Source organism: Eurytemora carolleeae, unplaced genomic scaffold (assembly GCF_000591075.1).
Source record: "Eurytemora carolleeae unplaced genomic scaffold, Eaff_2.0 scaffold1590, whole genome shotgun sequence".
NCBI lineage: Eukaryota > Metazoa > Arthropoda > Copepoda > Calanoida > Temoridae > Eurytemora > Eurytemora carolleeae.
Window position 1 is genome coordinate 25,264 of NW_019397490.1, and position 13,369 is coordinate 38,632.

At 32.4% G+C, this 13,369-nt stretch overlaps 1 protein-coding gene across 1 annotated transcript in view; it reads right to left on the reverse strand.

Annotated features, from left to right (window-relative positions):
* LOC111714565 (protein kinase C, brain isozyme) overlaps nucleotides 1-13,369 on the reverse strand; it is a gene marked incomplete in the record, with an annotated part of 55,645 nt that overhangs the window by 19,920 nt on the left and 22,356 nt on the right. Inside the window, 8 exon segments of the mRNA XM_023489702.1 lie at nucleotides 63-89; nucleotides 731-791; nucleotides 1,427-1,476; nucleotides 1,763-1,805; nucleotides 4,187-4,297; nucleotides 5,954-6,020; nucleotides 6,768-6,875; nucleotides 12,007-12,118. Coding sequence (XP_023345470.1) covers nucleotides 63-89; nucleotides 731-791; nucleotides 1,427-1,476; nucleotides 1,763-1,805; nucleotides 4,187-4,297; nucleotides 5,954-6,020; nucleotides 6,768-6,875; nucleotides 12,007-12,118 — 579 coding nt within the window.

Genomic DNA, 13,369 nt, shown 5'->3' on the forward strand with positions numbered 1-13,369 from the left:
TCACCCTCCTCCTACATAGATACAGGGACATTATAATATTCACCCTCCTCCTACATAGATACAGGGACATTATAATATTCACCCTCCTCCTACATAGATACATGGACATTGTATAATATTCATAAATTGTTATTAAAGTTAAAAAATATATTATTTACCCTCCTCATACAAAGTTATTGAAATACTTAATGAAACTATTTTGCACTTTATCAGGCGTCTATAGTTTATGCTAAAATCCGTTAAAGCAGTGCTATAGAAGATTCAGGGCAGCTACTAATCTTTTGCAAACTTAATGGTAAATTTTACTGTACACGTTTTATTAAGTAATCATCGTGCTATAATGATAATGTAGTTGTATATTATAGCACATGTGCTGTAAAGATTAAAAAAGATATTTCTAGAATTAGTGATTAAATTGAAAAAAAAATTATTTTCTTGTTACATTTAGAAATGGCCACACTGTATTCAGTGCTTCAACATTTGCACAGGAAAAATATAGTATAAAAAGCTCTCTCTAAAGAAAGAACATTTGTGTCCGAAAAAGCGGTTCAAACAAAAGAAAATTTGTTAAAATATATTTAGTGCAGTTCAAATTGACACTTTTAAGCTCATAAGAAATGTCAAATTTTCATCAAAAAAATTTGTGCCAAAAAAAATAATTTAAGGGACAAAATGGCAGATCCTGTATTTTATAGAATAATTATCAAATCTCAACAGTTCTTTATCTTACCGATGTAAGAAGCTTGAACCAGCCGTCAACAGGATTCTTGATAATCTCCGATATACCAAAACTGAACAATAAGTTTTCTTTACGAGACTGCTTGACCAATCAGAGATGAAATATTCTGACCAATCAGAGATCAAATATTCTGACCAATCAAAGATCGAATATTCTGACCAATCAGAGATTGAATATTCTGACCAATCAGAGATCGTATATTCTGACCAATCAGAGATCGAATATTCTGACCAATCAGAGATCGAATATTCTGATTAATCAGAGATCGAATATTCAAGTGTCAGCTTCGGTTTCCATTGTCGGGAGCGCATTTCCGCATTTTGAAGAATTGGACATTAACCAAGAAATTTTGAGTTTCGATAAACTACCCACATGTCCATCATACTTCCTTTTAGGGGGTGGAGGGGGGTTCAAGTGTTAGCTTACACATTTCAGTTTTACAACTCACATAAAGCAATTCCCCTTAGTAGATTAAGCCAAATATTTTCTCTTTATCTCAATCAAAAGTATCAACCTCTCAGGGGCGGCAAATTTGAATTGAGAAAATTAGTTAACTTTGAAGCTATTCTTAAACCCAGCCCGAGGAATTGACGAAAGATTTTGTAGAAAAACTTTCTCGACCCTCCCCCCTGACCCCTATCAACACAGGAAAACTAATGGAACTGAGTAATAAATGGTTAAATGTACCTTAAAGCTCCCATGAAATCGTTTCTGCTCGTTCTGTCCCAATCCCAAACCTTAAAATGTCCAAAATATTTCGTTATTCATATTCGTCATAAAGCGCAGCAAACAAAAATATTAATCTAGGATGTTATGTACTTTTCAAAATTAAAAGTATATTAATGAAACTCTTGTGTACTTCATCATTATTACTCACTTCGGTAAAGCTCGGTATAAAATTAAATCTAAAAAGGCTTGAACCTTCTCGATAAAGAGATAATTTCTGTCCAAAAACTTCATAACACTGCGAACCAAAATAACGTGTCATAAAAAGTTATTTTAAATAACTATTTTTGTTTTTACCTCAACTTGGAGACGACGATCTTTATCTTCAGGCTTCAAATCACTAAACATTAAAGTATAAAGATTCAAAATTAAATGGTTCTTTTAAACAGAAAAATTTCCATTACAAAACAAAATTAATAAAATGTTAAATTAAATATTCAAATTTTAAGTTTATCCACAATGTTTATGGCTTCTTGCTTTATATTCTGTAAATGTACATTTTGTAAATACTAATGTAAATTGTAATATAAAATAAAAACTTTACTCGTACTAAGTAAATTATACTGTGTGTACGGTAACTATACAGTGTACATTGTAAACTGTAAAGTGTACTGTATATGGTAATTATACCTTCCAAATGGTAAACTGTACTGGGTAAATGGTAAATTGCACTGTGTACATTATAAACTGCACTCTGTACATGGTAAACTGTACTGTGTGCATGGTAAACTGTATTGTGTACATGGTAAACTGTACTGTCTACATGGTAAACTGTACTGTGTACATGGTAAACTGTACTGTCAACATGATAAACTGTACTGTGTACATGGTAAACTGTACTGTGTACATGGTAAACTGTTCTGTGTACATGGTAAACTACTGTGTACATGGTACTTACTACTGTGTACATGGTAAACTGTAATGTATACATAGTAAACTGTATTGTATACATGGTGAATTGTACTTTGTACATAATAAACTGCACTGTGTACATGGTAAAATGCTTTATGTATATGGTAAACTGTACTGTGTACCGGGTAAACCGTGCTGTGCACATGGTAAACTGTATGGTGTACATGATAAACTGTACATTGTGCATGGTAACGTGCACATTGTGCATGGTAACCTGCACTGTATGCATGGTGAACTTTACAGTGTACATGAAACTGTACAGTGTACATAAAACTGTACAGTGTACATGAAACTGTACATTGTACATGAAACTGTACAGCGTACGTGAAACTGCACAGTGTACATGAAACTGTACAGCGTACATGAAACTGTACAGTGTACATGAAACTGTAAAATATACAGAATAAACTGGACATTGTACATGGTAAACTTCACAGTGTGCATGAAACTGCACAGTATACATGATAAACTGGATATTGAACATGGTAAACTGCACAATGTAATTGTACAGTTGTACACGGTAAATTATAAAATTTACATGTTAAATTATAAAATGTACATAGTAACTTGTATAGTGTATCTGGTAAATATAAAGTATACAGACGAGTATTTAAATGTAAAAAATAATAAAAAATTATTCTATGATTCTTCAGATTAGTTTTGAAGTTTAAAAGTTAGCATTAACTACAGGGAACCCGCATCCTATTTTATTAATATTTTAGTAGGTCTCAAACTATCCCCCCCCGCCCCCTCTCCTCCTTTTAAAATCAGAAAACTGGTTTACAGAACTTTTTAAATTACAATTTAACCTTGGTCCTACTTTCATAAGATTTATTTCAGAAGTAATTTGTCTAAAACAATTATTATCTAATCATTAATTTTTATTCTGCTTCGTATATTATAATTCTTAATTTCAACATTACTCAGGAGTCATATTTACAAGACAAGTTATTTTTTAGTCGTAGAATTGTAGAAAATGAATACATTTTTGTATACAAGCCTTTAATGTAAATTTGTCACCCCCCCTGATCATAAAAAATCCTCGCGGGGGAGGGGGGATAATTCTAAAATTGATATACATTAAGGAGAACTGAAGGTAGGATAATTGTTTAACAGATAAAAGCTCAAAATCTTGAATATTTTTAAGAAAATAGGCAGTTGCCTCAGGAAGTTACGTGCACTTGCCGCGTAGAAGTACAAGAAGAGAGAGATTAGTATATATGTTAGGGTTAGGCTTGGATAAGACACTTTCTGGGTCAGGGGTTGTGGCTAGGACAGGCTAGGGGACCGAGCGCCCCGGCTAGGACTGGCTAGGGGGCCGAGCGCCCCGGCTAGGACAGGCTAGGGGGAAGAGCGCCGCGAATAGAACATCTCGTAATTCAACGCAGCATCAGCACGTAACGTCCTTGCCAAGAAAATATACCGTCAAATCAGGAGTTCTAACAAGAAAAATGTAGTTAAAACGTCTAAATTGTAAAAATAAAATTAAAACATTAATTAATCCAACTCCAAAAACAATGATTTAAAACACTTTCAAATATCTTATATTTGTAATTACATTCCATGAATGAGAATTTTCCAAGAAACGAGGCAATTAGAAACCTTCTCCTCTAATCTTAAACCAAAGTAGCAGAGCGGAACTCAAACATATCATTTTAATGGTTTGATTTTCTATTTTAAAATGTAAGCCCTTTTTCTGAAGTTAATGCGGCTCCTTAAATTAGGATGGAAGAGAAAAATGGGACACCCCTCCCCCTCTCCCTATCTCTCTCATTCATGGAGAACGTCCTTGAACTGAAAAAAACGTACATTCTTAGGTCCTCATTCCAAGTCGGGTTGAGAGTCTCTTTGATGGTCTTCGTCTTCCTCTTCACCCCGTCCCCATTATCAGGGGTTAGCTTGATCTTCACGTATGGGTCACTGATCAACAGCACCGCCGGTCAGATTTATCAGGTGCAGAATGGTTTCAGAGGGAGGGGAGACAACGGTATCAAAGTGTGGGGAGACAGTGGTTTTAGAATGAGGGAACAAACAGTGGTTAAGAATGAGGGGATAAACAGTGGTTTAGAATGAGGGGATAAACAGTGGTTTAGAATGAGGGGAGTGGTTTAGAATGAGGGGCTAAACAGTGGTTTAAGGATGATTGGAATAAAGTGGTTTCATGGTGCGGGGATGTACAGTGGTTACAGAGGGATAGGATACTGGTTTTTCCGTTACGTCTCAAAGCTAAAGTTGGATTGGGGGAAAATGTTCTGATGGTATTTTCCCCCAATTTCTCAAAAATTAAGTTTGCTCCCTGGCCCTTGAAGAAGATAAAGGAGCAATTTTTATCTTTTAATTGTTAAAATTTCTAAGAATTTTTTATTAGTTCACTAATAATATAATTTTCTTCTTTCAAGCCCTCTTTTGTTCAGAAACTGAATGAATTCTTTATAAAAGTCTTATATATATAACCGTATTCAAAACTCTGGTTTAATATTGAAAATCTATATGATTTAAAGATATCTTGAATGATAAATCTATATCCGATTTAATAAAACTTTTAGCAAGGAATTGACAACTTATTTTTATGCTAAAAGGGAGTGTACGGCTAGACATAGTAGTTCAGCTGAGAGTGCATTATTGTAGAGACATTTTAGGACACTCCCTTAAAAGGAATCAAAGTCAGGATTTTGTCATTAGACCGTAGGCGTTCAAGACAATTGAAATATGATCCATTTTTTAAAGATATAGGTTTAAAGATATTATTGTAATTCGTAAAAAAACGTCACTCATTTGACCTTGATAAGCATTCACGAACGAGAAAGCGAAACCATAAAAGTTTAAGATTATAGATACTAAATGGATTAAATACATGAGTTAGTTTCCCTTGACCAAATTTTTAATCTATATAATAATAATATAAGCGCTATAGCTTGCCAAACGGCTGGAACAAATTGGCTGAATTTTTTTAGAGAACCCATGGGTACATGGGTACATGGCTTCAAAAATTCGATATTTTTTTTCAAGATGGATTTTTTTCCCTACATCTTGCGGTTTCTTTACAGAAAATTTAACATTTAGCAGAAATGATTGTTATTTGTTTGAAGAAAGTCTTAAACCAATTCCTGACCAACACTTGAAACAAAAAGTTGATGGGGGGGGGGGGAATAGCTTAGTGCATGAAATATGAAATTTTAAAATTGAATATTAGCGGGATATATAGCTTTCTAGGAAGGATGCTTGTGATTTTCTATAGCAAAGTGGTTGTTAAAAAGTTAATGGCTCTTAGAGGGACTGACGACTGTAAGTGTATTTCAAGTGACTCTCCTTACAAAGAGGGGAATACCCGATTAACAACGGTAAACTTAAAACCTTTGTTTGTGTGTGTAAAGTTACCTAAACGCTTCGGCTTGTGTATGTACACTGTACAGTCTCAACTCAATACAGCACAGCGCCCACCGACATTTTAACCTGACAACAAACGTGTAAGTAACTTTACACACGCATATCTCTGAGCACGGCGAAAACTAAAAGGTTTTAAGGATACCAACGTAAATCAGGCTAACTTTAAAAAAGCCTTAAAGCGGTGCATTCCTAAGTCCATTAGGATCCATGGGGATGAGGTTACATGCTTCCACTACTGTGCAGGTCAACTTGTTTCCTAAAATTAGGAAATATTCGGAGGTTTCTTCGCGTAACACTGACTCACACAGGTCTGTCGCTTTAGTAAATGTAAGCAATCTTGTAGAATAAAGTTTTCCATATAAATTCAAAATCAATGTTTCTAAATAGAGTTCTCTTATAATACAGGGTGTCCCAAAAAACATGGGATTTCAGTGACAAATTGGATATCGTCTTTATTATGAATAAGCATTGTAATACCTAATTTCAAAACCCAAAATATGATTATGTCTGCTAGAGTTTATTTTATGAAAAAGATAAACGACTGCAAAGATGTGTCTATAATGTCTTCGCAAGATGAACAGTGAGGACGGATAAGTTTACTCTGTTTATATACTGCAATTTTCTTGTTTTACTAAGTCAACCGTAAACAGTCAAAACATAAACAAACAAAATGTGAACATAGCAGACGAAACTCTTACAGATTACAGCTTTCTCAGAAGGTATCACTATACTAAATCAAAGAATTATTTAAAAAGACTATATCGAATTCGTCACTTAATATGTCCTGCTTCGAAAATTTTAAAATCGATTTCAGGTTGGAACAGTGGCTCAGAAAAAAGATAAATGTAAAATTTAAAAATGATCTTTTTGCCTGCAAATCTGATTCACTTATTTTAGAAATAATTCATTTTATGATTATAGACCTGCACAGCTGATTTCTAACCTGCATAGCTGATTTTCACCTGCGCAGCTGATTACTTACCTGTATAACTGATTTTTTTACCTGCACAGCTGATGTTAAGACGGATTCTTCCACGTCGTTCTGTATGATCACATCCACAAAGATTAGGTACGCTCTCAGTACACTTCTTGTGCACGTTCATATCACATGCTAAACACATAACAGCTGAACAAGAGAAGAGAAAAGACGGGACCAGGTTTGAAGATAACGAACAGTAGCTGAACAGCGCAGATCAAGGTTGCATTATAAGGTTGCTTACTCTCAATGCGCTCCAATGTACGGTAAATGGTCTCCTAGGCCCATAGAGAGATAAAATCCTGATTATACATGTGAGAGTGACGTCATATTCGGATTCTATCTATCTATGCCAAGGAGACGACATTTCCCTTACTTTGGAGCATATTGAGAGAAGGCAATTTTAGTATAAAACCTTGGCGCAGAAGCAGTTCAACCACTTCTCACTCTGTGCCGGTTCAAGCTGAAGAGAAGTAGTTGAACTACGTCTTCGTGGTCAAACCATTTCTCGCTATTCATTAGTCTGGAATTGTTATTAAGAGTATTCGATAAAAATTGAAAGAAACCATTGATTTCTACATTTTTGTTATTAACTCAAATTTAATAGAGCAATTTGCAGGAATCCATTACTCCGCAATATCAATTTTCAATATATCATTTTTCAGTTTTTGTCAGCCTAACCACTTTTATTTCTATCAGCACTATAGCTAATACTGTTGTCAGCATAACTACTAATAATGGTGTCGGAAAAGTAGCTACCTATAGTAAACTGTTTTCAGTTAGTAGCTATTATTGCTGTCAGTATGATAGCTAATATAGTTGTCAGTAAAATAGCTAAAATTGCTGTCAGTAAAATAGGTTATATTGCTGTTTGTATGATAGCTAATATAGTTGTCAGTAAAATAGGTTATATTGCTGTCAGTTTGATAGCTAATATTGCTGTCAGTATGATAGCTAATATAGTTGAAAGTAAAATAGCTAAAATTGCTTTCAGTAAAATAGGTTATATTGCTGTCAGTATGATAGCTAATATTGCTGTCAGTATGATAGCTAATATAGTTGTCAGTAAAATAGGTTATATTGCTATCAGTATGATAGCGAATATTGCTTTCTGTAAAATAGCTAATATTGCTTTCAGTAAAATAGCTAATAATGCTGTCAGTAAAATAGTTAATATTGCTGTCAGTTTGATAGCTAATATTGCTGTCAGTAAAATAGCTAATATTGTGGTCAGTAAAATAGCTAATATTGCTGTCAGTAAAATAGCTAATACTGCTGACAATAAAATAGCTATTATTGTTGTTAGTATGATAGCTAATATTGTTCTCAGTATGATAGCTTATATTGCTGTCAGTAGAATGGCTAATATTGCTGTCAGTTTGATAGCTAATATTGCTGTCAGTATGACAGCTAATATTGTTGAAAGTAAAATAGCTAAATTTGCTGTCAGTAAAATAGGTTATATTTCTGTCAGTATGATAGCTAATATTGCTGTCAGTATGATAGCTAATATAGTTGTCAGTAAAATAGGTTATATTGCTGTCAGTATGATAGCTAATATTGCTTTCTGTAAAATAGCTAATATTGCTTTCAGTAAAATAGCTAATATTGATGTCAGTAAAATAGCTAATATTGCTGTCAGTAAAATAGCTAATATTGGTGTCAATAAAATAGCTATTATTGTTGTTAGTATGATAGCTTATATTGTTGTCAGTATGATAGCTGATATTGTTGTCAGTATAATAGCTTATATTGTTTTACTAAAAAACTAACTTTCCCATAAAATGCATGAAACCCCCCGTATAAAGGATTATGTTTTAATGAAACCTGCTTTATATTTAACTAGAAAGGATCAAAGTATAAAATATAAAATATTGAACCGTCAAAATTTAATAAAAATAAAGTAGATATTAGGATATTAATCTCCGTTAGTTAAAAAACGTAATTTTATAAAAAAAAATAGGACAATCCTAAAATTATATTTTTAGTGAAGGAAAAATGAAGGCGATGAATGAACATTAAAATTTTTAACATGTTCATAACTTTTCAAATATGCAAATACAGAATATATACAGGAGATGAAAGTTTTAATTCTTTTTTATTTTAGTTTACTGTAATGTAAAACACAGGCCAGGCTAATCCAAAATTATTTTATGGGGTCTGGGGAAAATAGTTTTATTTTAAATTATCATTTCAAACAAATGTTTTATGTTCATTAGACTATTTGAAATCATATTTTGATTTAAAAGTCATCTTCCTACTTCTTAGTTGCATTGGGGATCCCACTATTGTAGCAAGTTTGACTATTAAAATATTCTACGTTCTCAACCATGAATATATACAAATAGTATTTTCCCAAACGTGTGCTATGTTTATGAAACATGACTGATTTTTGAGAAAATGACAGGAGATATGAATATGGAATACAAATATATATAAATATGAAGATATATCATAATATTCTATCTACTTACTACATTACAATGGTACCACAATGGTCCGAAGAAATCCTTAAGTTGGAATCAATCTATCTGATTAGGTTGTCATTGAACTATTTAATGAAGATGTGATTATATATATAATGTGGCTGTCATTGACCTTTCTAATTAGGTTGTGATCATCCTATCTAATTAGGTTGTGATCTACCTATCCAATAAGGTTGTTCTCAACCTATCTAATTAGGTTGCGATCAACATATCTAATTAGGTGGTGATCAACCTATCTAATTAGGTTGTGGATTTGGGATGGGCACGTTCCAACTTTTTCTAGCCGTACCGTTACGGGTTAGTTCCCGTAGTTAAAAAAGTAAAATTTCAAGTAGCCATAGTTAAGAACAGAATGTCCATGTGTTAACGGCATTTACAGTATTTTTTTAATTACAGTTAGTTAAGGTTTTATATTTCGTTAATGGTGTTAACGTAAAATTTTCAACAACCGATAATGGCACCATTCATTAACAATTTTGGAAATGGAGCTATTAATGGTCCTTAACAATATTAACAATTATGAAATCTTAAACGATGCTAAGCACCAAAAAATTTTTTAACAGCTAGTAACAATCCTTTACAATATTAACATTTTATGAAATCGTTAACAGACCAAAGAGCCAAAAAAAATTGGTTAACGGTTTAGAAATCGTTAACAAATAAGAAATTGTTTGAAAACAGCTAATCCGTTCCGTTAACATTTTGTAAATTAACAGTTTTTGCCATTCCTTAACAAACACTTTAGTTAATTTTCGAAAACCTCTGTTCCATTAACAGAACTTGGCCCAACCCTGTTGGGATCACCCTATCTAAGTCCTTGTATTTGCTAATATTCTGTTAAGGTTTCCTCTTCCGGATAAATTTGGTTCTAAACTGTTAAAATTATAAACCATTAAAAACTCCTCTAAATTTAGGGCGGAATCTTTCTACTCAGAATGTAGAATAAGTTTTAAACTTCTGTTTTTATATGTTTAAAGCCCTCTCACAATCAAAGATATACATATAAAAAGGAAGTCCAAAAACGTTCTTTATTAAGCTAGTCCACACACCAGTATGAATATGTCTGGCCTTTCTTGCCTAACTACAGATGCTATGATCAATCAACTGCATCTAAATTACTCATTCTAAAATTACAAGTAGTGACTAGGATCCTTTTAATTTGTATGAGAATCCGGATCTGGATCCTAGATTCGCCCTGAAAATTTCAAGTCTCTCTTTTTTTTAACCGTTTAGATTCGGGTTTAGAGAGCAATTGCAGTTTTTGGTTGATATTTTTATTTTGGGTCCATGGATATTTTTGTATATCCAGATCCGGATCCAGGAAGCCAAACCAATGCCAATCCAATGAATCTGGATCCAAGGCCCTGATTATGAGTTATGAAATACTTCTGGACCACCTAAATACTATACTCTATATACTTCTATAATCCTATACTCCATACCTTCACATTTATTTCCTTGGTTCGACAAACCGTAGAGAATAGAACCACAGTGGTCACAAAATGTTCCCCCTGGGTTATAGGTGTGCACCTTCCACTTATGCAAGTAAGGACCCTTGGAAATACATCTCTTGAATAATCCCGTCCAAATTCTATTGTGACATAGTGTCCAAACAAAAGGCTCCATTATTGACAAAGCTTCTGTTCAAGAAATTTTTACCACTGTTCTTGAAGATTGAACCTAGGGGTCGTATAAGGGCACCATGGGGGTTGAAGTGAGCTAGGGAAGGGGGCATTGTTAATGTATTAATTAGTAAACAAATGGGGTGTTGTGTATGTATTAATTAGTATACAAACTAGTTTATAACAAATAAGTATTAAATCACTAAGCTTCTTCTAAAACACTACGTTAAACACTACCTGATTTAATTCCTCATATAAACATTTATCAGGAATAACCAAAACATTACAATAAAATGTTTTACCACCTTTTTATCAACATAACCGACCTCTGATTCCCCCATTTGAGGAACGTTAAGTTACTTTACGGCCCTCAGGACAATTTAGTAAAATAACGACCTGCTCTACAAAGTTTGTGAAAAAATTCACACATTTTCATTTCAAAAGATGATAAATTTGTGTATAACTCTTTTTTCATGAAATTAAAATTTTTACTTAAACCTCAAGCAATTTTGACTGCAAAATTAATTGTAATCAGGAATGAACAAAACATGATTATAAAATGTTTAAGCAGGAACAATCATAAAACTCTTGTGTTGCTTTTTCCTAATACCAAAATCATAATTTCCGACCACGGAATAATATTTATTTTCAATTTTCTTATATTATATTATGTTTCTAGAAAGGAGAAATATAATACTTCTAGAGACCCAGCAAGAACATATTATTATGTTCAAAATTTATTTTTATTTTGTTAAACATTCAAGGAAACTCGTAAATAAAGTTATTCGTTTTCTACAGGAATACAAAATTCCAACCCATTTAAAGTGATTGTAATGTAATTTCAAGAGACATTTTTGAGTGGTATGTTTGGTTCTTTTCTGATCAAGGATGAATGAGGTATTTTTATTTTTTGTTCTGAAAATTGTTATATTTTAAATTAAGTCTCTATCTAAAAATAATTGAGAATTTGTTCTACAGATTCAGATAATGAGGGATAGTCTAATAATTTTCCAAATGTTTTTGAACAAAATAAAAAAATATATAAATATAAAAAATCTTTGTTATAAAGCAGACATTACACTCTTAAAATGGAAGGGACACTTGATATAATGTCTAGAGTCCCTTTAACCCTCTGTCCAAATTTTCTGAAAAAAATACCTTCACACTGGAGCCCCTGATGTATGAGTCCATACAGTAAGGAGCCACAATGGTCACAGAATGCCGGGCTAGCATAGGTATGAACACGAAACCGATGTTTGGTTCGATTATCCTAAAATACAATTAAAATACGGGTTATACAACTACAGAATAGAAGATACAAAATACAGGAAATACAATTACAGAATACAAAATATATAATAGACTTGACAGAACATACAAAACTTTGTTACATAGAAGCATGACATATGTATGATTCACAAAAGGTAAATGAACTGAACATTTGCCACAATGATGATGGTCTGCACCGATGATATTTTAAACTTACACTATAAGATCTATTATAATTCATAGTTTGACATATCAAAGTTATATGACATTAGGTTGCATAGATATAGGATTGGAAAATTAGAGACAAGCATTCAGTTTCTTTACTCAAATGCTAGGATGAAAAATCAGGGGTGTATATCTTTAAGAATTACGAATGATTTTTGAAGAGCTAGGGAAAACTGAAAATATTGGAAATGAAAAAGCAAGTTTTTCATCCTTTTATCATACTTTTAACCTAATAATTTTGAATTTTCCCAAAAAAATCATTTATTTTCTCCAATTTTATGAAAAAAAACCTTAACTCCTGGGGTGACAAAATTATTTCAAAGTGTGGGGGGATATTTTTTCAGAAAATATACATCCCTGTGAAGAATATTTTGTATGTTCTGTTTGGTCACAAGTTTTATTTACATAACAATTATTTGTTCTGCTCACAAGATTTACAATTATTTTTGGCAAAAATTAATTTACAAGTAACATAAAATGTATCACTTAATGTTTAAAAATTGTGAACAGTCCCAATTAACAAAGCAAAAGTAAACAACTATGCTGACTAAATACTATTTAAAGTGAATTCTCGATTGTCCCATGAAAGAGAATTTTAAAATTAATTTTTGTTAAATTTTACTTGATATATTTATGAGAAAATTCAGATATTTGCAAAGCATTGTGTTATAAAATCAAGATTTAACATTTAATTGAAAAACAATTAAAAAAAATTTAGATTTGATTACTGATAAAAAAGTTTGGGAATTTATTAACGAAATCTGTGGCTGGAGTAGCTATGTCGGGTTCAACAATCAACTTAAACCAGTGTTAAAAAAGTGGTTGACCTCACTAGTGCAATTATTCATAAATTCTGAACACAGCTCAAAGATAAAAAGATAAAGTTTCATGTGAAGTATCAAGTTTTCAGTAATTGGTTGGTTTTTCTTTCTTTAGGATATATTATCTAGGCATATTGATATCAAGATAAACAAACCAATTAATATAAATTAGAAAGAAAAAAACTACACCTCCAGTCATTAGGATA